Source organism: Syngnathus acus, chromosome 19 (assembly GCF_901709675.1).
Source record: "Syngnathus acus chromosome 19, fSynAcu1.2, whole genome shotgun sequence".
Taxonomy (NCBI): domain Eukaryota; kingdom Metazoa; phylum Chordata; class Actinopteri; order Syngnathiformes; family Syngnathidae; genus Syngnathus; species Syngnathus acus.
Genome location: NC_051103.1, coordinates 4,268,376 through 4,292,755, shown reverse-complemented (window position 1 = coordinate 4,292,755; position 24,380 = coordinate 4,268,376). Strand labels below are relative to the sequence as shown.

At 44.1% G+C, this 24,380-nt stretch overlaps 5 protein-coding genes and 1 long non-coding RNA gene across 12 annotated transcripts; 2 read left to right on the top strand and 4 right to left on the bottom strand.

Moving 5' to 3' along the window:
* Positions 1 to 20: 20 nt before the first annotated feature.
* LOC119138199 lies at positions 21 to 4,726 on the top strand. The gene is made up of 4 exons (XR_005101094.1): positions 21 to 159; positions 972 to 1,119; positions 2,295 to 2,393; positions 4,608 to 4,726. It is a non-coding gene; the product is annotated as an uncharacterized LOC119138199 (long non-coding RNA).
* prph2a (peripherin 2a (retinal degeneration, slow)) lies at positions 3,349 to 6,571 on the bottom strand. The gene is made up of 3 exons (XM_037277931.1): positions 5,991 to 6,571; positions 4,602 to 4,848; positions 3,349 to 4,102 (listed from the first exon to the last, which is right to left on the bottom strand). The coding sequence occupies exons 1-3, from the start codon at positions 6,569 to 6,571 to the stop codon at positions 3,896 to 3,898; spliced, it is 1,035 nt and encodes a 344-aa protein (XP_037133826.1). The 3' UTR covers positions 3,349 to 3,895.
* Positions 6,572 to 7,304: 733 nt separating this feature from the next.
* Positions 7,305 to 10,783, bottom strand: tbcc (tubulin folding cofactor C). Of its 2 annotated transcripts, none has more exons than XM_037277914.1 (2): positions 10,673 to 10,783; positions 7,305 to 8,516 (listed from the first exon to the last, which is right to left on the bottom strand). In XM_037277914.1, exons 1-2 carry the CDS (start codon positions 10,699 to 10,701, stop codon positions 7,430 to 7,432), a joined length of 1,116 nt encoding a protein of 371 aa, XP_037133809.1. In that variant the 5' UTR covers positions 10,702 to 10,783; the 3' UTR covers positions 7,305 to 7,429. The 2 variants fall into 2 exon arrangements, with proteins under 2 accessions (XP_037133809.1, XP_037133808.1); XM_037277913.1 differs by having other exon boundaries at positions 7,305 to 8,525; positions 10,673 to 10,766.
* bicral (BRD4 interacting chromatin remodeling complex associated protein like) lies at positions 8,964 to 15,502 on the top strand. 3 transcript variants are annotated; one of them, XM_037277832.1, is made up of 11 exons: positions 8,964 to 9,488; positions 11,246 to 11,311; positions 11,612 to 11,657; positions 11,738 to 11,786; positions 11,901 to 11,966; positions 12,111 to 13,265; positions 13,380 to 13,462; positions 13,542 to 13,687; positions 13,768 to 13,862; positions 13,933 to 14,038; positions 14,103 to 15,502. In XM_037277832.1, the coding sequence occupies exons 3-11, from the start codon at positions 11,617 to 11,619 to the stop codon at positions 14,474 to 14,476; spliced, it is 2,115 nt and encodes a 704-aa protein (XP_037133727.1). In that variant the 5' UTR covers positions 8,964 to 9,488; positions 11,246 to 11,311; positions 11,612 to 11,616; the 3' UTR covers positions 14,477 to 15,502. The 3 variants fall into 3 exon arrangements, with proteins under 3 accessions (XP_037133727.1, XP_037133729.1, XP_037133728.1); XM_037277834.1 differs by having other exon boundaries at positions 9,024 to 9,488; positions 13,936 to 14,038; XM_037277833.1 differs by lacking the exon at positions 8,964 to 9,488 and adding an exon at positions 11,064 to 11,162.
* Positions 15,503 to 16,815: 1,313 nt separating this feature from the next.
* si:dkey-21c1.4 lies at positions 16,816 to 19,015 on the bottom strand. 4 transcript variants are annotated; one of them, XM_037277921.1, is made up of 5 exons: positions 18,651 to 19,013; positions 17,548 to 18,327; positions 17,187 to 17,288; positions 16,992 to 17,108; positions 16,816 to 16,911 (listed from the first exon to the last, which is right to left on the bottom strand). In XM_037277921.1, exons 1-5 carry the CDS (start codon positions 18,658 to 18,660, stop codon positions 16,883 to 16,885), a joined length of 1,038 nt encoding a protein of 345 aa, XP_037133816.1. In that variant the 5' UTR covers positions 18,661 to 19,013; the 3' UTR covers positions 16,816 to 16,882. The 4 variants fall into 4 exon arrangements, with proteins under 4 accessions (XP_037133816.1, XP_037133817.1, XP_037133814.1 ...); XM_037277922.1 differs by having other exon boundaries at positions 17,187 to 17,285; positions 18,651 to 19,009; XM_037277919.1 differs by having other exon boundaries at positions 16,816 to 17,108; positions 18,651 to 19,015.
* Positions 19,016 to 19,116: 101 nt separating this feature from the next.
* LOC119138127 (guanine nucleotide-binding protein subunit alpha-13-like) lies at positions 19,117 to 24,374 on the bottom strand. The gene is made up of 5 exons (XM_037277908.1): positions 24,054 to 24,374; positions 22,770 to 22,996; positions 21,243 to 21,293; positions 20,954 to 21,154; positions 19,117 to 20,860 (listed from the first exon to the last, which is right to left on the bottom strand). The coding sequence occupies exons 1-5, from the start codon at positions 24,334 to 24,336 to the stop codon at positions 20,489 to 20,491; spliced, it is 1,134 nt and encodes a 377-aa protein (XP_037133803.1). The 5' UTR covers positions 24,337 to 24,374; the 3' UTR covers positions 19,117 to 20,488.
* Positions 24,375 to 24,380: the final 6 nt, after the last annotated feature.

The window sequence follows — 24,380 nt, the reverse complement described above, 5'->3', positions numbered from 1 at the left end:
GGCTCTGGGGAGCGCGCCGCGCGTCACCGCCAACGCCCGAGGGGTGGAGGCTCGTGCTCGCGCTCCCCATTGAGAAGCGCATACTACAAACGCCTCCTCCCCTCCCTTCCGTGTGGCGTCGCGCACGCGCACGCACAATACGTACGAGCGAACGTGAAGGTATGCGCATCTGTTGCTTCACCTCAACTGTCGCGTTAATTCGACCTGGGGCGCGCGCGCGCTAGTTTAGCGCGAAGGTTAGCTAGCTTGCTACATCGATTAGCATACTGTTACTTTACAAACTACAACACTTTTATTTTATTTTATTGATTTAACATAAATATTTCTTGACTTTTAATTTATATTTTGACTTACTGATAGATTGTCTTTCTTTATATAGCATAGCTGGCTAACTAGCTTTATGAATGAAGCCCCTTTGGAAAAACGGGAAATATGTGAGTGCGTATTGTCGCAAATAATGTAGGATTAGTTAAAAATGTGAATATGTGAATTCGTGAATGTTAAAGGACAGATATGAAGAGGTTCGCTGGATCATGATACATTTTAACATAAGCATGCATAGCGATAGCATAGCAAACCAGCTAATTATACAGTATATTAGCTAATTAGCTTTACTAGATATATATTGTACAGTTCGATCTCTATAACTAGCCACATGATCAATCAATATATTGATAAATTGAATTTCAACATGATGCAAAACATTTAAGAATCTTAGCATTAGGAACTAGCATAACTATCAGATATGAATGTTATGGTCTGGCTTGATAACTTGTGTTGACAGACACTACTGTTATACAATATCATAAGCAACATTTAAAAATAACATAGCACAGGTAACTATAACTAACCATCATGCTTTAGCTTGATAGCTAGTTTGATTATTCTGGATAGTTGTACTGTATAGTTTATCTTATTGTCTAAGACAAAAAAGTGATGACAATGTGTTCAATCTTCTGTTTTCTTTCCAGTGAAATAAGGCCAGTGGGGCGGCACACCCCGAAGTCCTGCGGCTGTGCAACCAGGTGGACGCTTTGCTGAACTAACAAGGCGGCGCAAAGTGTGCGCTTGTTCTCGCTGGGTGGCTGCCTGAAATGTCAGCGCTGAAGGAACAGATAGGTGCGAGAGTCTAAACATAACGTGCTGTAAATCACAAGCACACGCACGTAGGTGAGACAATAAATGTGTGTGGCTGCTTGAGGGTGGGATACAGCCTTGTCTATATCTGTGTGTGTCAATTGTGACGGGGCAGCATGGTAATGGCTGGTCAGCTGGTATGGCGAGTATTCAGGGCGGGGGCTGTGCATTGTCCTCTCATGGCTCCCCAACAATGCCCCTCTGAGCAACTCGCCACACATCCACCAGTCACGGGCCTCTCGCTCGTCCTCTCTCTGTTGCTTAGCTTTCTATCGGCCATATTTATTCAGCCGGGGCGAGGCGTAAAGTGAGACGCGATGGTTGTTGTGAGACCCGGGGTGCCCCGAACCATTTGGACGAAGGTCAAGCAGCTCGAGACCCCCTGCCGCCCTCACACCCACCCCTTCACTCATCATACTTCAATTGTAAGCACATGTCATTCACGCTGGAGCTGCCAAGACATATAGTACATACTCCATACATACGTCATTACACGATGCACACGCTGAATAATTTATAGCTCCTTGTCAGTTCTGAAAGACCTTTTTCAAAAATAATCAGCTACCGTCAAGCATATCTACAAGTAACCGATGACGTTTTATGTATAAGTGCCAAAAGATTGATTTTCCGTCTAATGTTTACGTCATAGGAACGCCAACATGCAAGTATGTCATATATGTAAGAGCCAGCGGAACCCAATAGATACACCATCCAAATGTCTAGGAAGTCAACAAGGCTATGTAATCTGTTTTTTTAAACACGTTTTGAAATACAAATTAATTTTCACATAGATTCAATCCACTTAAATATTTTAAATCCTAACTGATTTTCAGAATTAAAGAATTATTTTACTGTATATTGTGTCCATAATCAAGATGTCCCTTCATATTTCAGGACTTTTACGTCTGACTAACCTAAATATTTCAGATAAAAATGTAATAGAAATATCTTGATGGGATTTAAAAACATTTTGAGTTTAATATGAATAAGACAAATATTCAGAATAAAAAGGGCAAAAATATTGACTGCCTGTCTCCTGTTTGTCCTATCAATGCCAACGAATTTATGTTTCTGTATTTAGGGTAATATAAATAAACTTGACATGATTTGACTTTTGAAATAAAGTGTCTTTACTTTTCCACATTTGTGTTTCATAGTGAAGGCTTGTAAAAAGACGCCTTCTTGTGGACAATGGGTGCAACTGTCTCGGGTCAAGATGTGGAAGAAGAAACAAAAATGAGGAAAACACAGAAAAGGTGAGTGTTTTAAAATGTAGATGCGGCAAATTGTTGCCGTTGATTTCTAAAACAACATGCTCAAACCAAGTGGGTGAATAAACGTTTCAGTGCATTACCTACAAACGCCTACAGGGGGCGACATAGCGACAAGGTCATGGCAGCAGCTTTCTGTGATTAAAAATAAAATTATTATACTAGCTAGTTAAATAATTGCTTACTCTGGATTTAACTTATATATATTTTTATTTATATTGGATGTAATGTATTCAGTAATCTAGGTAAATATTTTTTTCCCTATAAATAAACAGACAGATGGCTGGTGGCATTAAGTCAACTCCACTCCCTGTTTTTTTATTTCCCCCGTGGGCCTTCCGCTCCCTAACTCTTGCATGTCCAATATGTGACGCATAAGTGCTTGCGGTTGGACATCAGCCACTCACCTGGCTGACGGGGACTCAAGCTAATCTCAAATCCGATTAGGCTCCTTATTGACTCAGTCCTGCTTTTTATGTGCTTTGGAAGCAACTGAAATACCGACGGCCTCTTTCATGCTCACTGCATCAGGGAACAGCAATGAACTAAATAGCTAGACAAGTCATAAATGCCCAAATAAGTATCTCTCAATGATGACTTAATCAAACATTTTGGTTCATTTTCAGCTTTCAAATTTTACTGTACATTAAAGTGTATTTGGAACAACTTGGTGTGGAGGAAGCCACGTTAAAAAGCCAAAGGATGGCGACGGATACACTCTAAATATTTGTTTACATTCAAATCACAAATAGTTTTTTCAACCACCACACACACATAGGATTGCTAGGTCAGGGGCATGTTAAGAGTCATCTCATGTCCGTGCATGTGAAAGCAGTAAAGAGCATAATTGCCTTGATCCGTTTTTCGAGTTAATCGGGAGCCTTGTGGCTCTCGCTGTGTGTCGGGCCTCCTTGACGCAAAGTCAAAAGACGAGCAGACCTTTTCTTACACAAACTCTAAGTGATTTTATTAGTTTTTTCCCGTTTTCTAAACACACAGCCCATATACACACATTTACATTGATATTTATATATTTAAATAGACAAAGTACATTATATTAAAAAAATGTTTTTATCGCCACGTTTTCTACACTATGTACAAAGACCGCCCACCCCGTTGTTAAATATAAAGAGATTGAATAAACTTCTGACAGGGGATTGTGGATTGCTTTTGGGGAACAAAATATTTAGCTGCCAAATTTATCCGTGGTATCAACAAAAATAATTTCCTCTTCAATTGGCTTGTGAATGTGTTGCGTTTCTGCGACAGGGGGGTTGCATAGTAACCACCATCCCCATCCAAATTTCTTTGCCCGGATCTCATTTGCATTTAATGTCTTACATTCCCTTGGTTCACTACGCCTTTGTTTTCACTACTGCAAAGAGCCAAAAAAAAAAAAAAAAATCATCTCACAAGTCCTTTTCCTTCCATTTGGGCGTGGTGGCGGTGTCAGTTTTGGCAGGGTGTGAGGGGAGTTGATAGATCGCTCAGCTCACAGTGGCTACGCCGCCCTCTTCGCCCCCTTCCTCCACTTTGCCGCCTTTCATGGCCTTCATTTTGGCCATGATGTCGGTGAACGTCTCCTTGACCGTCTTCTCCAGGAGCCAGCCCTCGCTCTCGCTCTCCGGGTCTTCGGGGTTGGCCAGAGTGGACAGCGAGGTGTCGACGTATTGCAGGCCCACTGTCACGGCGATCTGTGGCAAGATGAGGAAAAGGTCGTTAAAAACTAAGTTTGTTTTGTCAAGTAGACCGATAATAATACATCCACTATGACTTTACTATCTGCCAGCAAAGTTAACTTGCATAACTATTTCCAATCTGGGTTTCGTCCAAGTGGATCAGCTTCCAGGGAGTCGCCCTCCATTCAAGTTTCTACTGTCTGCTGGATTTGAGACATTACCTAAAAGTGTCTGCAGCCAAGATTAGATTCAGGATATCGTTACAAGGGAGATACTGAAGGGAAGGAAGAATTATTATTAGGTTGTTTAGGGAAATGAGGAAAACAGAGGAAGGAAGGAGCAGATGGGAACACCAGGTGTTGCTCACCTTGCACCATACAATGTGTTTCAAAAATATTTTGTTTATACCAGGAGCGCCCCAAAAAAAAAGTTTTACCTTCAGCCTTTTTGAATTATTTTTTTATAATTGAAAACTATGTATGATTGATGGTGTCATTGTTATATGTTCCCTGACCTCTAGCATGGTGACCAGCAGCACCAGAGCGCCGATGGTGGCCATCATGCCACCATAGTAGGAGAGCAAAGCATCACGACAGCCGCTCCTCCACACGTTGAGGTCCTCGGTGTGGTGGTCGTAGCTGTAATGCGCCGAGTTGTTGGTCATCTGCAGCTGGATGCACGGCCGCGGCGAACCCGGGTTACAACAGCTGAAGGGCACGCCGTCCATCAGGTACTGGCCGTCCACGTTGCTCCCGATGCGGCTAGGAACCAAACATTCCATTTTCATTACCGTCTATACAATTTTACAGTTGAGAGTCAACAATGCAACGCAAAGTGCAGGAACCGTTGAGTGACATTTATGGGTCAGAGTCGGAAGCACTTAATCCAGAACCAAACCGAGTAAACCTCTTTGATTGTGCAGGCAATGCGACATATAGGTCAAGGTGTAGAACTGCAACCAATTAGGGTCTTGAAAACAATCCACTAAGTGAAGCTCTTAAAATGTTTAATTTCACCTCGACCTCATGTCATCAACGTCAACACACTTTCCCTTCTTCTCAATATAACTGCAAAGCTGTAAAAACTTCAAATTAGCTTTCCTGGAGTCCTGCAGGGCTGATTGGGAAGGACACTGATGCTTGAAGCGCTAATCCCAGCGATTTAACAGTCATGGTCTGGGAACTTAAAAGAACTGGCACAGCACGTGACAAGTGTTTTGAATATTTTGCACTTCGATTCTAAGCTAAAAAAATAATAACAATATGTAATGTACCGACTGTATATAAATAAAAGTCAAACTGTAGCTGAAGTTTGACCAAAATATTTGTTTTGACTGACAATATAATTGTCACGTTTAGCCATAACTTTGGTCAAAACTGAGCATTTTTGATTGACCTGTTCTTATATTGGCTTTTACCCGCAAAGGTACCTAATATTACGGTCAGCACAAATGAATTGACATATACTTTAAATCCCCCCCTTGTGCTACTTTGACCCCTCTTATCGGTTTCTGCACTTAATCCCCAAACTAGCCTCTCATACATCACTGTGGCAAAACCGCCCAGTAACCTCCACTCATTTGCTCATTTACCCTCGCCAATTTTGTCACGCTAATCCGAGAATAACATACCTGCCCTGACCTAGCCTCACCCTAAATCCACTTATAATGAACTCAGTTTCAAAGTACCACCGCCTCCATATACCTTTGGGTCAAACGATTGGTGTTTGTTTCTATTTTACCACTATCAAAACATCGACCTAGATTTACAATTTAAATCGTTCAATCAGATTGTAGATTTGTTGTGACTATTTCTATAATTGTGAACTGACATTGGCGGTATGAAGAGGTGAATTACCAAATACAACTCAAATGACACGTTAGATTCATAGGAAGTCCACTTACTCTTTGACCTCCTTGGAACTGAAGTCCAGGTAGCGGTTGCTGACCCACTGGATCTCGAACCAGTCCCTGTAGTTGTCGTTGCCACAGCAGCGGAACTCCATCTGCATCAGGTCCAGCGTCCGCTTCATGTAGCAGCGTCCCGGCGTGTCCGTGTCCTTGTAGTAGCGCATGCCGTTGCGCAGGCCTTCGGCCAGCGTGAACTGCAGCGGGATGCGCATGACGAAGCACAGCAGCGCCGTGAGCACCAGCAGAACGTTGAAGACCACGCACCCCACCAGAAAGGTCTTGAGCATGGGCTTCCACTTGACGAACTTGGTGGGATCCAAGGAGTCGTAGCAGACCTTGCCACCGAATGCGTTGATGCCGCACGCCAGCAGGCCCATCAGGATGAGCAGGTTGGGCAAGAAGTGGCTCTCGTTGTTGTCCATCAGCTCCGAGCGCTTACGCAGCTCGATCTTGAAGAAGAGGCCCATGCTGAAGACCAGTACGCCAGCCATGACGGCGAACCAGAAGAGGAACCATACGCTTTGGGCGAGCTTCACTCGCTTTTTCAGATCAAACTTGACCTTCATCAACGCCATTGTTCAATCAGAGACCGTTAGATCCTAGGAGAACTTCGAGATGGTCTTTTTGAATAACCCAGTCACGGTGTGAACTTCAACAATTTCCTTTGGCGCATCAGTAATCCATCAGCAAGCATTCCTGTCGTGCCCCGGTGAAGCCCAAGTACGTTATTGATTCAAAGCCAGCGCCATTGCTCCCCAAATCTTCCTGGATTCGACGCCTTCACTTTGCCTGGAGGATTTCTGCGAGGATTCTCATGACTAAACTCACCAAGATGCAGTACGTCACGCTAAGCTCTTGTAAGCGGCCTGATCCAATTTGCGAGAAAAAAAATCCCCCAGCACAAGATGAGCCCGATTTGACGCCGCAGTCCCGGGAGCCTTAATTGGTTTGAGTGATCACGCGGGTCGCCTTGGTTACCTTCATGACGGGATCTCTGAAGATGAGCGGCAAGGAAGCAAGGCTATTCCTGGCGTCATTCACAGTTGCAGGTCTGCAGGTTCAAGACTAAGCGGATGTCTTATCTGCCGGAGGCCATTAAGACATCAACATTGCGCTTCACCATTTCAGTAGCTAAATACACTTCCTGGGTCAATTAGAAAATCTCCAACTTGACGATTGAGGATTTTATTGATCAACAATATCTCGCCATAGTGAGGCTTGGAACAGAGCACCCTTAAAGGGCAGCGGGCTATGAGCTTAGACTCAGTCGCATGTTGCAAGAAAGTGTCACAGAAAGATAGACGTTGGCACCTTGGATCTGAATTGATTTAATAAATAATCAGACAAGCTTTATTACAGGAGTTTACTTCTCAATGCATTCTACATTTTAGATATAACTTGCACTTTGTAATTTAAAAGGCACTGAGGGGACACTAGGGGTCCCATGTGGTCTTCCGGTCTGCTTCGGGAATAACGGTCCAGTTAGGTGACGGCGTCCCTGCGGCAAGCCAGTTAAAGTCATCCACCTGCTCCCAATTGTTAGAACTTGGGTCCAGGTCAGCCGCGCCAAAGTCTTCATCCAGGTTGGGGTAGGACCAGGTGTATGGTGCAAAGCGGACGCCGTGACAGTCCTCCACGATGGCACGGCTGGTGACGTGCAGGTAGACACAGGTGTCTTTGGTGTTGTGGGTACGCAGCTGCTGGCAGGCCACAGCCAAGGTGCTGCTCTGACAGTGGTCCACAAACACTGAGGTGGCCACAGGCCCGCATAGGATCTCGCAGCGGTCGATGTGCTTCAGGTGCAGCGTGCTGGGCGTACCATAGAGACGCACCTTGCAGTTGGACAGGTGGGACAAGAGCACATCCTCTTTGTGGATCTCTTCTGCGGTCTTCACGAGGACCATGTCGCTGATGTTAGAGAAGCCGCACTGTGGACCATCAGGGTCTCCATCCACTTGTGCAGCCCTGTGCTCTGCAAATGGAGACACGACAGCGTCCTTCACCGGGGCTGTTGACGTTTTGGTGCGGCCCTGAAAGCCGAATTTCTTCTTCGGCATGGCCTGCTCCCTTGTTTCATTGAGACGTGTCTGAAGCTTCTGAAGGGCCATCTGGGCTTTCCGTTGGTCGTAGGTGGTCAGAAACGCCATGCTGTCGTTGAGGTACTTTTGCAACTCTACAGTTTTGCTCGAAGCTTCGTCCAGCTTCTGCGCCACCGCCGTTTGGTCCGCGTCAGAGCAGGCGCAGAGCATCTCCTCGACAGCCGCCAGCTCGTCGTTGAAGGTGCTGAGAAAATAGACGACACTCTCCTTGGCGACCGATTGGTTCTCTTTGGCTTCTTTGCGCCGCTCCACGTCCTCAAGTCTTGCTTTGTTGCGTTTCTCCAACCGCTCCTTCATTTTAATCGCGCTTTCCAAATCGCTCGCTTGAACAACTTCATCGGGCACATCCATGTTGTCGCCTGGTGATGACGTCAGTTTCTTCTTCTTCGCTCTTGTTGATATTGATGGCGTCCTGCGCCGCCTGGCGGCACTACAACGTAAACAGTACATCTAGACTGCGTTTTTGGCATGAGGTTTTCCTTTAGTCAGTTATATTATTATCCAACTATTAGTAAAAATTTTATTGGTTTGGTCCACGGGTACATTGCATAGTTGTTTTAAAATAAAATAACAGTTCTTATTGAAACCAGGTAGTGTGTGTATCACCAAGTCAAGTCAAAAACCCTAAAATGACAAAGAAGTAATATATGCTTTTATGGATTATGAAATGTTAAAAATGACTATTAATTTGGGTTTATGGAGGAACTGACTGACACCGGGAGAGGCATACAACACAGAGACCTCTGTCTTGAAGGGAGATGGGAGTATGACAAAGAGACAATGGACATGAAAGTGAGTAGCTTGCCTGTGAGAACAGTTTCGTAATTGAGTCGTGACATGACTCGCAAAAACGTTCGATTTAATTATTCCATTGTACAAGCATTTTTTGTGTGTGGTACTTGGTATAAAAACTGAGAACCTCTGCTGTAGTTCAAATAAAAATCAAGGTTTTGGCCAGTAAGTGTGCTCATTTGAAAACAGACTGCAAAAAAAAAAGATGATAAAATTAGTATGTAAAACTTTGTCCTGTGTATGAAAGATAAGCACTCGTCCCAGGTAACATTTGCCACACCTTTATATACAGGCACTTGTCATGAGTGACGTCACGCATCACAGGCCCGCCCTCTACTGTTGGGAAAAGTTCACCAATTTCAATCAGGCGTGGTTTTTCAATTCAGTGTACATTAATTTCTCTTTTTTTTTGTCTGTACCAGATTCCCCCCATCATGTCAACTTTTATTATGGCACTAGCAGGATTGTGGAACGGAGGGGAGGGGGGCCGCTGCTGTGCCCTCCTTGAACTTGTTCTTCCAGCGGCGCGCGCGCTAGCCCCCACAGCCCGTGCAGCCATGGCGAGGAAACCCCGTTGACAAGGCACTGCTTTTTCATGACGGTGAGTTCCCCCTTTGAGTGTATTATCATTTTGGGATAAAAATTGCAAGGGAAAAAACACACACGGCCTCCTTCCCTCTTCCTCCTTCGGGGAGGGTTAGGGAGACAACTTTGAAAATGGAGCCGAGGCAGCACAGTGTGGGGAGACAGGAGTGAGGCGAAATAACACGAGTGGTGGGAGAGAGGGAGAAGAAGGAGGAGGAGGAGAAGGAGGGGGCGAGCGAATTAAAAGTTGGCCAAATGGAGATATTGGGTTTCAAGTGGAGTGGAGAAGGGAGTAAAGAAAAAAGGGTTTGCCTCAGCGACTCTTTATGTTATGCTAATCGGGATAAATATTTATAGATTCGTTTTCCGCCAAATTGCGCCTTCAAGAGGGGAGGGCGTCGACGACAAGTCGGCAGGCTAGCTAACCGAAAAGTCTGTCGTTTGGCCGTCAAAATATCTCCGGATTCAACGAAGCCGACTTGGACGAGGACCGGGTTCGACAGAGAGTTTACCCGACTGGCCTAGCTTTGGCTTCGGGGGAAATGTGACGTTTTACGCCGCTCGGGACGAGTGGGGGAAACCTTGGCCAAAACGCGTCAAGGCAACCACGTCGACTGGCCACCGGACTGCGATTATGTCGATTTGGTGCTATTTTGGGAAATAAAAGATTGCAGGCTGCACATTTTACTCATTTTCTCGGCTCTTTTTTGAGGCGTTTTTGACCAAATGCGTCCGGGACAAAATGGCGTACAAGTAAAGGCGATTTGAAGGGCAATTCGAGCTTTGTCCTGCACATTAGTGGCACCGAAGCTGGATTGTAGTTGTCCTTGATCCCGAATGACGATATATATTGTTCCGTAATGTTCTGTTTAAACGATCTTGTATAAAACACACTTTCACTATTTCTTTTTTTTTTTTTTTTTTTTTTTTTCCTCATGACGCCATTTCAAACGACACTTATTGTTCCTCGGACACGACGCCATTTCGAACTCGTTCTTGGGTTTCATGTTAGACCTTTGTTAAATTCATCTTAAAATAAACGCATTCCTTTTAAAGTTACTGTAGAGTTGCTGTGACCTAAATGTCGTTTTTTTTGCAATTTTTGCATTTCTACTCAAATTAGAAGCGCCTTTGACGATTTAACGTTTCATTTTCAGTAATATACGATTTCTGCAGTGAAAATAGCTCTTACAACATTACATTGAGCTCTGTCGATCAGTCTGGTTCATTGAATCAGTCCGAGCAAGGCGTTGCACATACAAAACGACAGTCTGGCTTTAACAGCAGCCATTTTGTCAGTTTATTTTGTCCAGTGTTGAAAATGTAACCCCAGCCACGCTTTACTCACTGTAGCATGTAATAAGCATTTCCTTCTTGCTCTGAAAAAAATCCACATTCCACATTGCTCCTGAACCCATGCACACCAAAAAATCCAAACGTGAATGTTTATACTCCTCGAGTGATGACATAAATTAGCAGGCCTGCTTGTCCTTTTAATTCTTTGCTACACAATACACTTGATGGCTAAAATAAAGCCAGCGATCCATTATGTCTGCCCTTCGAGGTTATTTAGAGCATAGTGTGCTTACTTCCACCCAAATGCACTTTTTCACCATGTGGAGGTGATGGGTGGGAGTAGTGTGTCACAGTACCAATGTTCTCTGAAGGAAGGCCACACTGCTCTCCTATGGTGATATATTGCATTGTCTTTTTAGCTCTCCCATACTGTCTGCTGCCTAACATAACACTTGTCATTTTGTGGCACCCCTGCAGCCCAACCCTTTACTGGAAACAACAAGGGTGTTACATGACTGGATCCATGCAGCCCGACACTAATCAGTGAGTGAGGCAAAGTTGTGAATACACACGTTATAATAACGTTTACTTGTATAGGGCCAAATAACTGAATACATAAGTTCAGATATTTGTGTAAAAGTAGAGGTACTCATATGATGCTTCAAATAAAAGTTAGAAAGTACAGACTCTGGAATGTACTGAAGTACAAGCAATAACAAGGATAATAGTATTAGCATCATGTCAAGTAAACTGGTTTAAATGACCTAATGAAGCAAACTGGGATTGTATAGGAAATTAATGTTCAAAAGTGGCTTTTATACATCTCACCTTCTTTGTCTTCAGGTGTCATGGATGATGAGGACGATCGCCATCTTCTGGATATTTTAGGGTAAAATATAAGTTTGATGGCGGCATTATTAGAAGCAACCAAGCATAAATGTGACCTTGACAAAGTTATTTTGTTTTCAGAGATGTGGATGCATTGAATGACTATCTACACGGCAACAACAGCAAGTCCGTGAGTGGCTCTTTAAAAAAAAAAAAAAGATTTACAGCCACACTCATTTGGCATGTTTACGTGGAACTTTGAATTCTTGAGGTAGATGCTAGCGTGTGGTTTTCCCCCATGCAGATTGAAGAGGACGATGTAGCCAATGCTGCATATGGCTCAGATGCATCTTTCTTCTCTGGGGATGCTGTGAGTGTACAATTTTTTTTTAAATATATTATTCCAAAGGAATAAATTCATTACCCTCCATTTCCGTTCCCATTCCACTCATTAATCCTTAAAACCACCAACGTGTACAATACAAATAAACAACAAGTAACTGCTTTGTTTTAGGCAAATACTGGACTCAAAGATGATTCCTCCTCAATGGCGGAGTTTGGAGGTGATCCGGCTGGAGACAGCCTACATCTTTCCAGCAGTCTCTCCTTCATCGAGGACCAGCTGGGGTCTGGGAGCCCTCCTGGAGCCGGCGTCGACCTCGGTGAAGACCAGCCCTTTGACATCCTCCAGAAATCCCTGCTGGAGGCTGACATCACGGAGCAGACGTTGGCACAGGAGGCCTTGCTGGAGACGCAGCCCGCACCCACCCTCGTCCAGGCCCCTGCGTCCCTCCCGTCCCAGAAGGTCTCTGGGGGCTACGGAGGGGGTGTGGTCACTACACCGGCTGCGACATTACCAGCTGGACAATTCCTTCAAGGCGTGTCCCCACTACCTAACGGTTCCACGCAGCACATTCAGGTGTTGGGGTCGTTCGGGGCGGGAAGCGGAGTCATGACGCTGAGTGGTCTGGAGAGAGCTCCTCAGATTGTGCTGAGGCCAGCAGGCCCCATCGCCGCTGCGGGCTCTCCGGCTCCAGGCGGGCAGGTGTACGCTCCTACCCAAGGGCATCTCGGTCAAGTGGGCTTTAAGAACATTCCCCTCCAGAACGTCATCATTCAGAGAGGTCCGGGAGGAACCCAGACACTTGTTAGGCCGATCCAGCCTAAACCTCATCAAGCTGGGGCTCAGACTGTATTCAGTTTACAGCCCACGGTCTCCCAGTTGGCAAATGTGACTAACAGTGCTACACCGCAGTACACCGCCAATGGCTCCATGGTAGTCGATCAGCAGCAGGCACAAGCTAACATACAAGCGGGACAGTTCTTGCTGCCCACTTCTTTGGCGGTCCACAATGGCCCCCCTGTGGACCCTGCTGCCCCTGCTGCCCATATCAATGCCCACAACGCGGTGCAGATTGTCGCCGGGCAAAAATTTACAGCGCAAGCGGGTGGGCAGCTCATTTTGAATCAGGGCCCTGCAAGTGGCGGCACGGCTCAAACGTGGAAGACCGCTGCATCCGCCACGAGCGCACCGGGACGGCTTGCGCTGGTCAGTCAGGCGCAACCCTTGGGTAGCCCCGTGCAGCGCCTCCTGGTGACGCAAACGGCCAACTGTACGTCGTTGTCCCCCTTACCTAACGCGGCCACGCCTGCAGAAGAACACAGACAGGTGAGGATAGCACTCGATTATTGCTTACTTAGCTATGTTTGGAATCACGACCCTATAGTGTATTCTATTGCCAGTTAACAGTCTGATCTTATGAATCACTTCCTGACTTCCCAGAACGCTTCTGGCGCTGCCGTCAAACAAGTGCAGCTCAACGCACAGAAGAGGCCCGCCCCAGCGCCGCTTACCAAAGGAGGAATGTGAGTTCAATCTAGTATAACAATGAACGGAACAATTTGAAATGATCAAGGTATAAATGTCAAGTTTTTCGAACGATAGGATTTTACAGCAGCTAAGGGAACATCACGAGCGGGTGGACATGCCCGATCGGCGACACTTTACATCGTTCAGTGATGTGCTGCAACGGCTCCTGCCCTACCATGTGTTTCAAGGCACGCCACCCAGCCAGGAGGAGTTCTCTCAGGGTACCTTGATTTATTTTTTTGCCATTTGGTTTTTTGAAGCATTTTAGGCTAATCTGTGCTTTTTGTTTTTTTATTGCCAGTGGATGAAGAATTTGAATCAGTTGCAACGCACGTGTTGATGAGGACGCAGGCCATGATCAATAAGTACAGACGACTGCTTTTGGCTGAATCGGAGGTATTAGACACGTGTCATTTATATTTTGCCAGGCAAGTCAGGAAGTAAAGTCATTCTCTTTCCTTGGAAGCAGCATTCCAGTCCTTCATCAGAGATAGTGATGATTGACAGGACCTTCAATCAAGAGGAGCGCAGCTGTCTTACCCAAGACAAGCGCATGCTGCTTGTCGATCCAGGTACCAGTCGTCCACTGCCTGTATCTTGAGTCCATGGAAGGTCTCACTGTCCCTGTTCTTGTAGACGCTTTCTTGGAGGATTTCTGTTGTGGGCTGAAATCCAAACGTTTGCAAGATCCTGTCCCCTCTCCGCCACCGCCGCCCGCCACACACTCCGAGGAGCCGGCTTACAGAACAGACTCCCAGCCTGGCTTTGGAGACCCAGGTGGAGGTGGAGGCAGTGGTACTCCACTTCAAGCTTCATCTGCGGCCAACAAGAACATCCTTGAGCTGAAGCGATCCCAGCAGCAGCAGGAGCAGCACTTGGGACAGGAAGGTAACCACTCATCTTCTGCGGCATCTGCAGGGGGTCACACAGACCACCAGGCAGCCTTGCCGCTACACCCGGACACAGACTCTGCTCTGGAGGCGGCCGTCAACAGCATTCTGGAATGTTAACAAACCATAAGGAGGTTCGTTCTTGTTTATTTGTCCAGTTTGTTCTGTTTTTTATGTAGCACTGTTATTTTATTTTGGCAGATACATGGGGTCCTCAGTTTACGACTTGACTTTTCTTTCTAGAAAACCTGAAATTGTCGGAAAGTGTAGTTGTCTATTACCTACACTAATCTATTCATAGTCAGAATCACCGTCAATATTTAAATAAAAACACATGTAGGCCATAAATATAAAATAATTCTCATGATAAACCGCAAAATCGGCACTAACTGAGTGTGCCTTATTGTGCTGTGTGACGGCGTTATTACATCACTACAAAAAGAATACATTTTTCACCGTGCGTAACCTCGGAATGTCACCATTACAAGTATAGGAAAAGGTTTGGCTATAAATATAAGTACAATACGTAAGCGTGCCGGGTGGCGACCAATTCTTACGCTATTGCAAACTCATCATAATCGTAACTGCGGTCAATATTTGTGTGAAAAACACTTTTAGGCCATAAATGAAAAACAATCCAATGAACCCCACACACGGCACTTTGTGAGCGTGCCTTATTGTGCCGCGCGACGCTGTATTCTTACGCTGCTATGCAAACTCGTCCGTTACGTGCCAACCATAACCTCGAAATGTGATCATTACAGAATGTGTGGATGAAAACACTTTTAAGTTGTTAGAAAACAAGTGTACAACAGTTAGTACGGTAGTGACTGAGCGTGCCTTCTCGTGCCATAATTATCATAATAACTAATCGTGACCACTTTGTGTTAGGTGTAAATGCCGTATGTCATAAAACGAGGACCCCCCCGTACTCTGAAGACAGGCACTTCTTATAATTACCCACAATGCTGTGGGAATGTGCAATTTAGAGGCTCCACAATTGTTTTTTGACGGCCAGTTTGCTCGCTTTGGCAACTCCGTGCCTCCTCCTCGGCTTTTATTACGAAGGGTTTACATGAAGAATCCTACATTTCTTTGATGAATTGCACTAAAAGCCGTTTACATGTGACTGCACACAAGCGTCACGTAAGCCGCCATGCCCCCCTCGCTCACTTTTATTTGGCATTTTCTTTGCCCCCTCCCCCCTTTCTTTTGTACCTTAAAGGTACGCGAGCCCCTACACATCAAACACGCAAACTCGCCTATCATTTCAATGTGTTTGCGTTAGGGGGAAGATTAATCCTCAGATTGAGGATGTTACTTTGTTCATATTTTTTTAAACAGTGTTTTTATTTACTTTGGTTTTAAACTGGAGAGTTTGTCGATTGTATGTTTTGTCTTGTTTAGTTGTTTTTTTTCTTTCATCAGCAGCACAACCAAAAAAAGCATCTTTCAAACGGGACTATAACTAACTTAAATTGTCACATATTGAAAATCAAATGAGTCAGACTGAAGAAATTTAATCCAGTCCATTTCTGCCAAAGTTTAAACCTGCTAGTGAGCTTCAACAGCAGATTGAAGGCCTTTAAAAAAAAAAACACAAAAAAAAACATTGTGTACTAGTGTTTAGTGGATATGCCTCATAGCTCCGAGGTTCAGGGTTGAAATGTATACATTTGCATGTCCTCCTTGGCATACTCTGGCTTTGTCCCACATTTCAGATAAATGCAGTTTAGGTTAATTGACGACTGTAAATGGTCCTTAGTTGTCAATGGGAATGATTGTTGGCTCCAGCTCATCCGCATCACTTAGGTGTACTGGCGCTATAGAAAATTGATGGACGGATATTCACTCTTCTTCTATCCGCTTGCTGCGCATTAAACAAAATGTCTAATTATGGTTTTTAAGTAAGGATGGAAGGATTTTTTTTTCCCGCTTTCTATCCGTATTGTCTGACTTGATCTGTATAGTTTGTCGTTTTGTATAAACAAACAAAAATGAAAAATATTTATAATTTTTCTATGGAAGAGGAGGAAAGAAAAGAATGTTTAAAAAAAAGGAGAAAATGGCAATTATTTTGTATAATTTAGACGTCAGTTGGTCATTGTTGTGTTGCCCACAGCAACAACAATAAATTCATTTTGAATACAAATATGACGGCGAGTCTCTCTTGCTATTCTGGTCAAGCACATAATATCTGTGCTGGCATAGGAGGAACTTTTAGGTTGGAAAGCCCCAAAAGATGCAGTCGCCACTTCTGGTCTAGAAAATATTATCCATCTAAAAAATGTGCCCGTTCCCTTTTAAATTTTATCAAGCTAGCACGCGTGATGCATGACGCAACAGCGACACCCTGTGGAGATTTAAAATACTTTCAGGTGGGTGTGAATTGAATAAAATGACTTAAAATTGACTGGAAGGTGGCAATTGTGAATAACAGACAGAAAAAGCCGTACACTGCGTAATTGAATTTTTTTTATTTTTCCTCAGTGAATTATTTGTAGTTGATATAATGCATAATAACTCTTAATGGTACTTCCTCCAGCGCTCATGCTCTATAAAAAAAAAAACAATTAAAACACTTTAACCCAAAATGTGACACTGTAAAGAGACAAGTGTTCATATGTATACATACTAAGATGAGGGTAAGACCAGACGTAGCCGAGCATACAATATCCGGCCAGCAGCATGCCAATGCCGCCCACGCCGCCTTTTCTCACGTCGATATACTTCCGGTAGTACCACTGCCAGCCTGTAAGGGGCGCACAGTGCAGATTATGAGAGGTACCTAATGATGTGGCAGTTGCGAGTATTTCTATTTATATTTTACCTCTCAGCATCATTTCCGCCGCATCTCCCGGGCAGCGTGGCGTCTTGCAGGCCAGCCACTCAGGAAGCTCCCGCAGTGTCACCTGACCTAGACTCCGTCCTGCTTAACAAACTTAGATGATGTCAGTATCATGATGATTATAAGAATAAAAAAACAAACAATTGGGCTTTATATTCATGATTTTGTATAATATTTATGAATGGAACAGCTTGATTTGTTTTTTTCAAACAAGTTATATGGGGCATTTGAGATCCTAGGTCAGTTTTAACTATTTTTATAAAAAATTAATAATTTGAAATTGTAATTCACATTTACATACAACAGCAATTAACTACATTCATTTGTACTGCCACATACTGACCTGATGAGTTGCTTTTCCTCATTTCTATTGCTGCTGTATCTACAGTTCTGGACTGAAAGTTCGAAAGGTGTCCTGGCAACACTGAAGTGAATTCTGTCTGTTGAAAACCAACTTTAGATGTTTTGAGGTCGGGCAGAATCAAAGGCTTATAGGAGGTCGCTTTGGATCCACTCACATTATCTTTAAGTGTAAGTAGAGAGTTTTTGGGTTGTATAATGATATTCAAACAAGCTGGACTTAAACCTGATTTAGTGTTCATTTGAGTAGTTTCAATGGAAGGCATGTTGGTCTTGGCCCGGCCCAATGTGCTGCCAACATGCTGGACCGTAATCCTGGGCATTTCCTTTCCGACGGCCATTTCTTTTTCTGGGCACTTGATTTGTTTCCCTTTAGAGGCACTTTTGGGTTTTTGGGACTCTGCAGATGATTTGGACTTGGTGCTCGTGGATCTTGAAGGTACTGTCTCCAGACTTTGTGGAGCTGAATCCATACCTGGAGAGGTTTGGCTGGATTTTGCCGCTTCTATTGTGGCACGAATGCTCTTTTTCTTTGGCTTCACCTGTGGCGACATATGTCCACTTTTCCCAGGTGCTTCTGGTGATGTCTTCTTATCGAGCTGTGGCGTTTTCTTCCCCTTTATCTTAAACGAGTCTGCTTCTAGCTGTCCTGGTGGCGAGGACACCATGGGCTCATGGTGACTTAAAGGGGGCTTGGCTGCCTTGCAGTAGGGCAAGTGACTCTTTAACCGCTTGAAGGATTTCCCACAGAACGGACACACCTCTGTAGTTGGGAGGAGAAAATAAACAAGAATGGAATTTGAAAAACCGCATGTTGATAATTGCACATGCTGCTGTCATATGCTTAAATTAGTAGCAATTCCCCTCAGGCGCTTTTCAAAATTACAATACTCATGCTACTGTGCATCCACAAAGTACTCAGCACTTGCTTTTTCCACATACAGCCTTATGCCATACTGGTTTATATATGCCAATATGAATATTAGCTATTACTACTATGAATAATACCAAAATTACTAAAACGAGTAACAATTCATTACTAGAAATAGGTAGTTTAGGTCACGTGACTTCGTTATCGAAACTTACCGGGGCTCATTTTGCAGGTGGTGACGAGAAAAAAAAAGAAAGAATGTAAGTTATGTTTAAAAAAAGACTTCAAAACGTGAATTCAAATCGGCACAAGTTGTTCACGTTACAAATGCAAATAACTTAAGCGTCACACGCGGATTTGCGTTCACGGTCATGTTATGATAGGCGAATGGAAGAAGGACCCAAGTTGATTTTAGGTGGCCAACCAGAGGCCTAATCAGAAATGTGTGAAATTTTTATGTATAAACGCGGTTCGTCATTTTAGGTACCTCGATTGATAGATTGTAATTAACTAAATTAAATGTGATCCATTTAATTTACGGGTGTGACGCGATTTTGGTGTATTAGTCAGGCGCATTTCCGGTTTGTCGTAAAAAAAAATCCCCTTGCAACAAAAGTGAAAGTGATCTTTTTTTAAGGTACAGCAAGTGGGCGAACTCAATGAGAAAAATGTGCAACCAAATATTGTAACATTTCTTTAGAAAAGTGTTTTATTGATAAACGTTAGAGTGGCATGAGAGTTGACACAGGGCAATTAATTTCCAACAAAAGATGGCAGAAAACAAGTGTCAGAAACCGACAAGAAAGAAAAAAACAATTGGGAAAACGCAGTGATTTAAAACAAAAACGTTTCTAGAACCATTTACATACAAGAAGATAAAACTAGGTATTTACAACAAAAATGATTGGGCTATGTACAACGAAAAGCTTGTCTTTTAAGGGGGGGGGGCAACTGGGAAGCTCAAAGACATTAGTGGTGTTCAGCAAAGAATAGAAACAGTATGGAGCTTTAATGGAAATTATTTACTGAATTTTAAATCAACCCTGAGAGAAGTGTCAGCTCGTGTCTGTTATTTGGCAACACACTACTGAATTAGCTAGTAATAGAAAGCTGTATATTTGTTGATAAGTAATATATCATTTTGGTACCATCTTGGTGCCAAGGAACTAAATTAAAGAGGCCATAGCCCTGTTTGATAAAAGAAAGTTATGCTTTTCCACCATCTTGTGGTATACACAAGTAACAGAACATTTTAAAAGAGAGCCCATTCCTTTTGATCAAATTTGTTTGGTACGATGTGAGATTTTTCCAATGTAATATATGTGCATTAGCTCAATAAAGGTCAGGTAACACTGCAAATTGACTGAGTGTTCCCCCATCTTTATTGAGCCATTGTCAAACATCACATAACAAGCCAAACAAATGTGACAAAAAGCGGATACACTGGTTTATTATGCATCTGCTGCCATCGACTGTAAGAGCATTGAATTATTTCACCTGGCATAGATAAATGAACACAGAATGTTATTTTATAAATAATTTTTGAAACTGGATAATTTTCTGCATAGCACCTGATCTCTTAAGGCACACCAGCTGGGAATCACTGCAGGCACAAATGCAGAATTTTAAACAATAATTTGGTCCCTGTCAAGGCATCAGGTTCAGTCAGTTTTTTCCTCGCAGACTTATGGGCGAGAAGATCAAGACCGGGAAGATTCGGGAGAAACGGACTGCTGTTCATCTATTCAGAAAGTAACACGGGACCTTGGGGTGGGGTAGTGCAACAACTGATTGAGTTACTTGCCTGAATTCAGTGCTCGGACCCAAAAAAAAAAAAAAAAAACGCAGACTAACCGACGCAGCTGATACCTTCGAGCGTCCTCTTGATCCCCCCCCCCGTGTGAAACGTTCTAACCTAGCCAAAAGACGTCTCATTAGGGTCGGGTCGGCCCCACGCCGCGAACTACCAATCCACGACTAACTTACAAAAGCAGCCGATGCGTTCTACCGGATGATTCTTCTAGAGTCCCCCTTTAAAGGTCACACACAAGGGTCATTGGAGCATGAGCTGCTTGAGGTTGTCATGAAGAATCGTGTCCTTGACATCCCGGAACACCAGTCGGATGTTCTCCGTGTTGATGGCGGTGGTGAAGTGGTGGTAAAGCGGCTTCTGGGTGGCGTCACGTCGCTTGGCTCGAAAGCGCTCCACCAAGAAGGCCTGCACGTCGGGCAGACTGTGCTCCGGCCCGTTGTAGTCGGAGAAGTAGTCCTTGAGAGGCACGCTCTTCACCTTCTCCTCCAGCAGGTCCGTTTTGTTGAGGAAGAGGATGATGGAGACGTTGGCGAACACGCGGTTGTTGACGATGGTCTCGAAGATGTTGAGCGACTCACACAGCCGGTTGGTCTGGCGGTCCTCCATCAGAACCTGTGAGCCAATTCATAATGTCTTCATTTGCTATCTACCCTAGTGAGATCTGGAGAGAAGAAGAAAAAAAAAAAAAAAAAGTCCCTTCCTTACCTGGTCGTACTCGGAGGAAGATACGAGGAAGAGGATGGAGGTGACAGAGTCGAAACATTCAAACCAGCGCCGTCGCTCGGACCGCTGGCCGCCCACATCCACCATCTTGAAGGGGACGTTCTTTAGCTCAAAGTCGTACTCGTGGACTCCCTTGGTGGGCTTTCTTGCCAGCAGGATGTCCTGCTGACTCGGCAGGTAATTCTGGCACACGCAAAGACATAATGATTTTACTTCAAAGTAATAGTAATTACTTAAAAAAAAAAAAAAAAAAAAAAAAAAAAAAACTTACTGGCTCGCCAAGCTTATCCAGATTATCTAAGAAATACTTGACGGACTCGCCCTGCAAGATACAAGCACACTCATTACATACATGTGGATGATGCAGTTGGACAAGACACAAAAATGGAGACACTAGCATATGTGGAACTGTGCTAGCTTCTGTTGAAGGGGCAATTAATGCAAGTCCGGACACGAAGCCGGAGAGACTCACATGCATTCCTTTATCAGCACGCGCGTGTGTGTGCGTAGTGATTTTCCTTATCGTTTTTCCTGGTGTCTCTCAAGGGCTTTTAGTTATGCTACCACATCTCACTGGAACAACCTTTGCATGCATTTTATGATAATTTCTCGATATCCTGGTGACAATTGCCAAACGTTTCAAAAACCAATCGGACGAGAATAACCTGTGTCTGTATTGTGTGGGCGTGTACAGGGCTCCAGACTTTTATTTTTTTTTTACCTCAGAGCAAAGGAGCACCTAACCTTAAATTTTAAGTTTAAAACCTGACTGTGAGAGAGGGAAAGGACGTTCAACATGAAGGACAGGCGCAGGGTGACGTTTCAAAAATTGTCGACAAATCAGTCAGACAGGGCGAGAGAGGGAATAAAAAAAGGAGAAGCGAGACAAAAACAGAAGATTTTTCCGTGTGCTGTGAAAGCAAAACTAGAACATGATTGTATATCTATATATGTCATTGCCCACACACTCACACACACACACTTCCTTGCATATATAAAACCCATATCTGACATTTCGTCCAGAATATACCAATTGAAACTCACAAATGAAATATATATGTGCGCCATCCTATTAAGGGTGACGAAATCATTAATCCACCTCTAAGGATGTCCTAATTCAAAGGCGCCTTCAAACATCCGGTCTTACCGTTGGCCTGTTTAAGTAGCAAACTTGTAGGACCTGATTTAACTACGCCCCCTTTGAGCCTGCCTTTTGTATACATTCGACATGCTAAAATTAATTCTGCTGTCCCTCCAGTCCACCCTGGGAACCTCACTTGAATGACTTCAATATTTGCAACTGGCATTATAATTTATTTCTTTTTATAAGACCTCAGAATAAATTAAATATATGTATATATAGCATGCAATATTTTTTTATGTAAGAATGTGAGTGCTCAAGTAAACACTAAGTGGGCAAGCTAAGACCCCCTGTTTGTAAGTATAAAGCAGTTTAACGACAGATCAACATTCCAGCTCCAATCACACTTGTGTCTGTGGCCGGGCATTAACAAAACACCATTGAGAACCCGCTGCAGCAGCCTTGTGCAACTCAAACAAACCTATTTAGAAAAAGTACATTTTCATGAGAAAGTGACATGAGGAAGTGTCAAGATGTCGCAAAGGACTATCTTTCGATCCCTGGCGATAATTTATAGTAAACATCTGGGCAAAATGTCAGCATCTTACGAGAGGGCGGAAGGTGTAAACAGGAAGTTGACTGAGTCACATGGCTATCCACTTAACAGTCAACTGCGAGGAAGGTTCACTTACAATTAGTTGATGTATTTCGACTTACCAATTGAAACTCGCGACGGCGGTCGTAGGCATGCTGGATGCCGGTGTCGGCCCACAGGGCTTTGATGGCGGGCAGGTACTGCAGGAAAACCGACGTCTCCAGCAGCCCGCGCGCCATCTTGGCCGAACGCGTGTCGAACGCCATCAGCTTGTCGCCGAGCTGCTGGTTGCTCGGGTTCCCCCATGGGATGTGCAGTTTCTCACGGGCGTCCACCAGCACACGTATGCCTGGCGAGGATTAGCAGATTCATTAAATACAAAATAATCTGATATTAACGACAAAATAATACATCATTTATTCATAATGAGTAGTAGCGATATATTTTTACTGTTGCTATTTAGTATAGGTGTACTTAATTATACTTTATTCATAGGGATGCTGCCCTGCGACCGGTTGGCGACCAGTTCAGGGTGTACCGTGCCTACCACCCTGAGACAGCTGGGACAGGCTCCAGCACGCCCGCACCCCTCGTGAGACTAAGCGGTTCCACGCACTGGTAACACTATTGGAATCTTTTACCGGTACTGTACTTCTGTACTCAACTGTTAAAAATGCTCTGATACTACAAAATCGATACCATTTCACCAACCTTACATTTAGAAGCCATGTCAGCTACATGCACTACAAATTTGCTCATCTAGCTATACCAACAACAGTGAACGAGAGAAACATTTAAAAGTTGTTCCGCCACAGTGCAATTAACCTGACCTAATTTACATTTGGCAAATGTGAGATTTGTATCATGCAAAATGTGTCTGCGGTTTAACAACGGTCGGGAAACACTGGATTATGTCAATGTACTGCTGCCAAGGTCACACGCCTAAAGCACCAATCTAACTAATGTTGGGAATAAATTCAATACATGAATTCAGAATCATACTAGCATGACTATGATCGAATTTATGACACTTCTGTGGTGACTCCTAGTTTATTGCAGGTCGACCTTAATCTTACTTTCCATGAGAAAGTGGCCATACAGAAACACCTCAATTCTATCCCATTTGAGCTATTTGTTGAGGAAGAAATCCCACTATAGCTAATTACCTCACTTTTAAAAAGTAAGATTAAAATTAAACGGCGATACAAATCGATCATGTATGCTTGTAAACAGGTTTAAACAGGCAGAAGGGGGCTCTCTTGCAGGGTGTGTCGAGGACTGTTTATGTGCCTCTCTGCAAACTTTTCCCGGCCATTATTAACCAACAAAAAGCGAGCCTCGCCTTGCATTCACGCGTCCCAAAAGCGCAATTTCAATGCTTTTTTAAAAAAAAAGTTAAATTTCACCTTTAATAACGTTGCTATAAATGGTTGCACGGAAGTCCTCGCGGGCGGTTTGATCGAAGTCCTGGCCGTGGATGATCCGCATTTGTTTGAGGAACGTCGACTTGCCGCTCTCGCCCGCACCGAGCAGCAGTATCTTTACCAGGCGCTTGACATAGGTTTTCTCTCGGGAGAGCCGCCGGTCGATCTCCTTGGAGCGGCGGACCTGCTCCACCTCGCCGCTGTTGAGTAGACACACGGGAAGGCAAACTTTAAGCACGGAGCGCGACGGCAGGAAATCCGCCATGTTCGCGAGAGCCTCATCGATGCTAATTTGGCTGCGCTGTACGC

What these genes read in the sequence shown, in the direction of transcription:
- prph2a (XM_037277931.1), bottom strand. Translation starts at nt 6,571, where the DNA reads ATGGCGTTGATGAAGGTCAAGTTTGATCTGAAAAAGCGAGTGAAGCTC. An exon ending in AGTTCCAAGGAGGTCAAAGA is followed by an intron (nt 4,849 to 5,990) that starts GTAAGTGGACTT and finishes TTTGGTTCCTAG; the next exon opens with CCGCATCGGGAGCAACGTGG. An exon ending in TGCTGGTCACCATGCTAGAG is followed by an intron (nt 4,103 to 4,601) that starts GTCAGGGAACAT and finishes ATCTTGCCACAG; the next exon opens with ATCGCCGTGACAGTGGGCCT.
- tbcc (XM_037277913.1), bottom strand. Translation starts at nt 10,701, where the DNA reads ATGAACCAGACTGATCGACAGAGCTCAAT. An exon ending in ACTGATCGACAGAGCTCAAT is followed by an intron (nt 8,526 to 10,672) that starts GTAATGTTGTAA and finishes TTTACGTTGTAG; the next exon opens with TGCCGCCAGGCGGCGCAGGA.
- bicral (XM_037277832.1), top strand. Translation starts at nt 11,617, where the DNA reads ATGGATGATGAGGACGATCGCCATCTTCTGGATATTTTAGG. An exon ending in CATCTTCTGGATATTTTAGG is followed by an intron (nt 11,658 to 11,737) that starts GTAAAATATAAG and finishes TTTTGTTTTCAG; the next exon opens with AGATGTGGATGCATTGAATG. An exon ending in CCAGGAGGAGTTCTCTCAGG is followed by an intron (nt 13,688 to 13,767) that starts GTACCTTGATTT and finishes TTTTATTGCCAG; the next exon opens with TGGATGAAGAATTTGAATCA.
- si:dkey-21c1.4 (XM_037277919.1), bottom strand. An exon ending in GAGGAAAAGCAACTCATCAG is followed by an intron (nt 17,289 to 17,547) that starts GTCAGTATGTGG and finishes AAGTTTGTTAAG; the next exon opens with CAGGACGGAGTCTAGGTCAG. An exon ending in GGCGGAAATGATGCTGAGAG is followed by an intron (nt 17,109 to 17,186) that starts GTAAAATATAAA and finishes CGCCCCTTACAG; the next exon opens with GCTGGCAGTGGTACTACCGG.
- LOC119138127 (XM_037277908.1), bottom strand. Translation starts at nt 24,336, where the DNA reads ATGGCGGATTTCCTGCCGTCGCGCTCCGTGCTTAAAGTTTGCCTTCCC. An exon ending in GCCGTCGCGAGTTTCAATTG is followed by an intron (nt 21,294 to 22,769) that starts GTAAGTCGAAAT and finishes TGTATCTTGCAG; the next exon opens with GGCGAGTCCGTCAAGTATTT. An exon ending in TGGATAAGCTTGGCGAGCCA is followed by an intron (nt 21,155 to 21,242) that starts GTAAGTTTTTTT and finishes TGCGTGTGCCAG; the next exon opens with AATTACCTGCCGAGTCAGCA.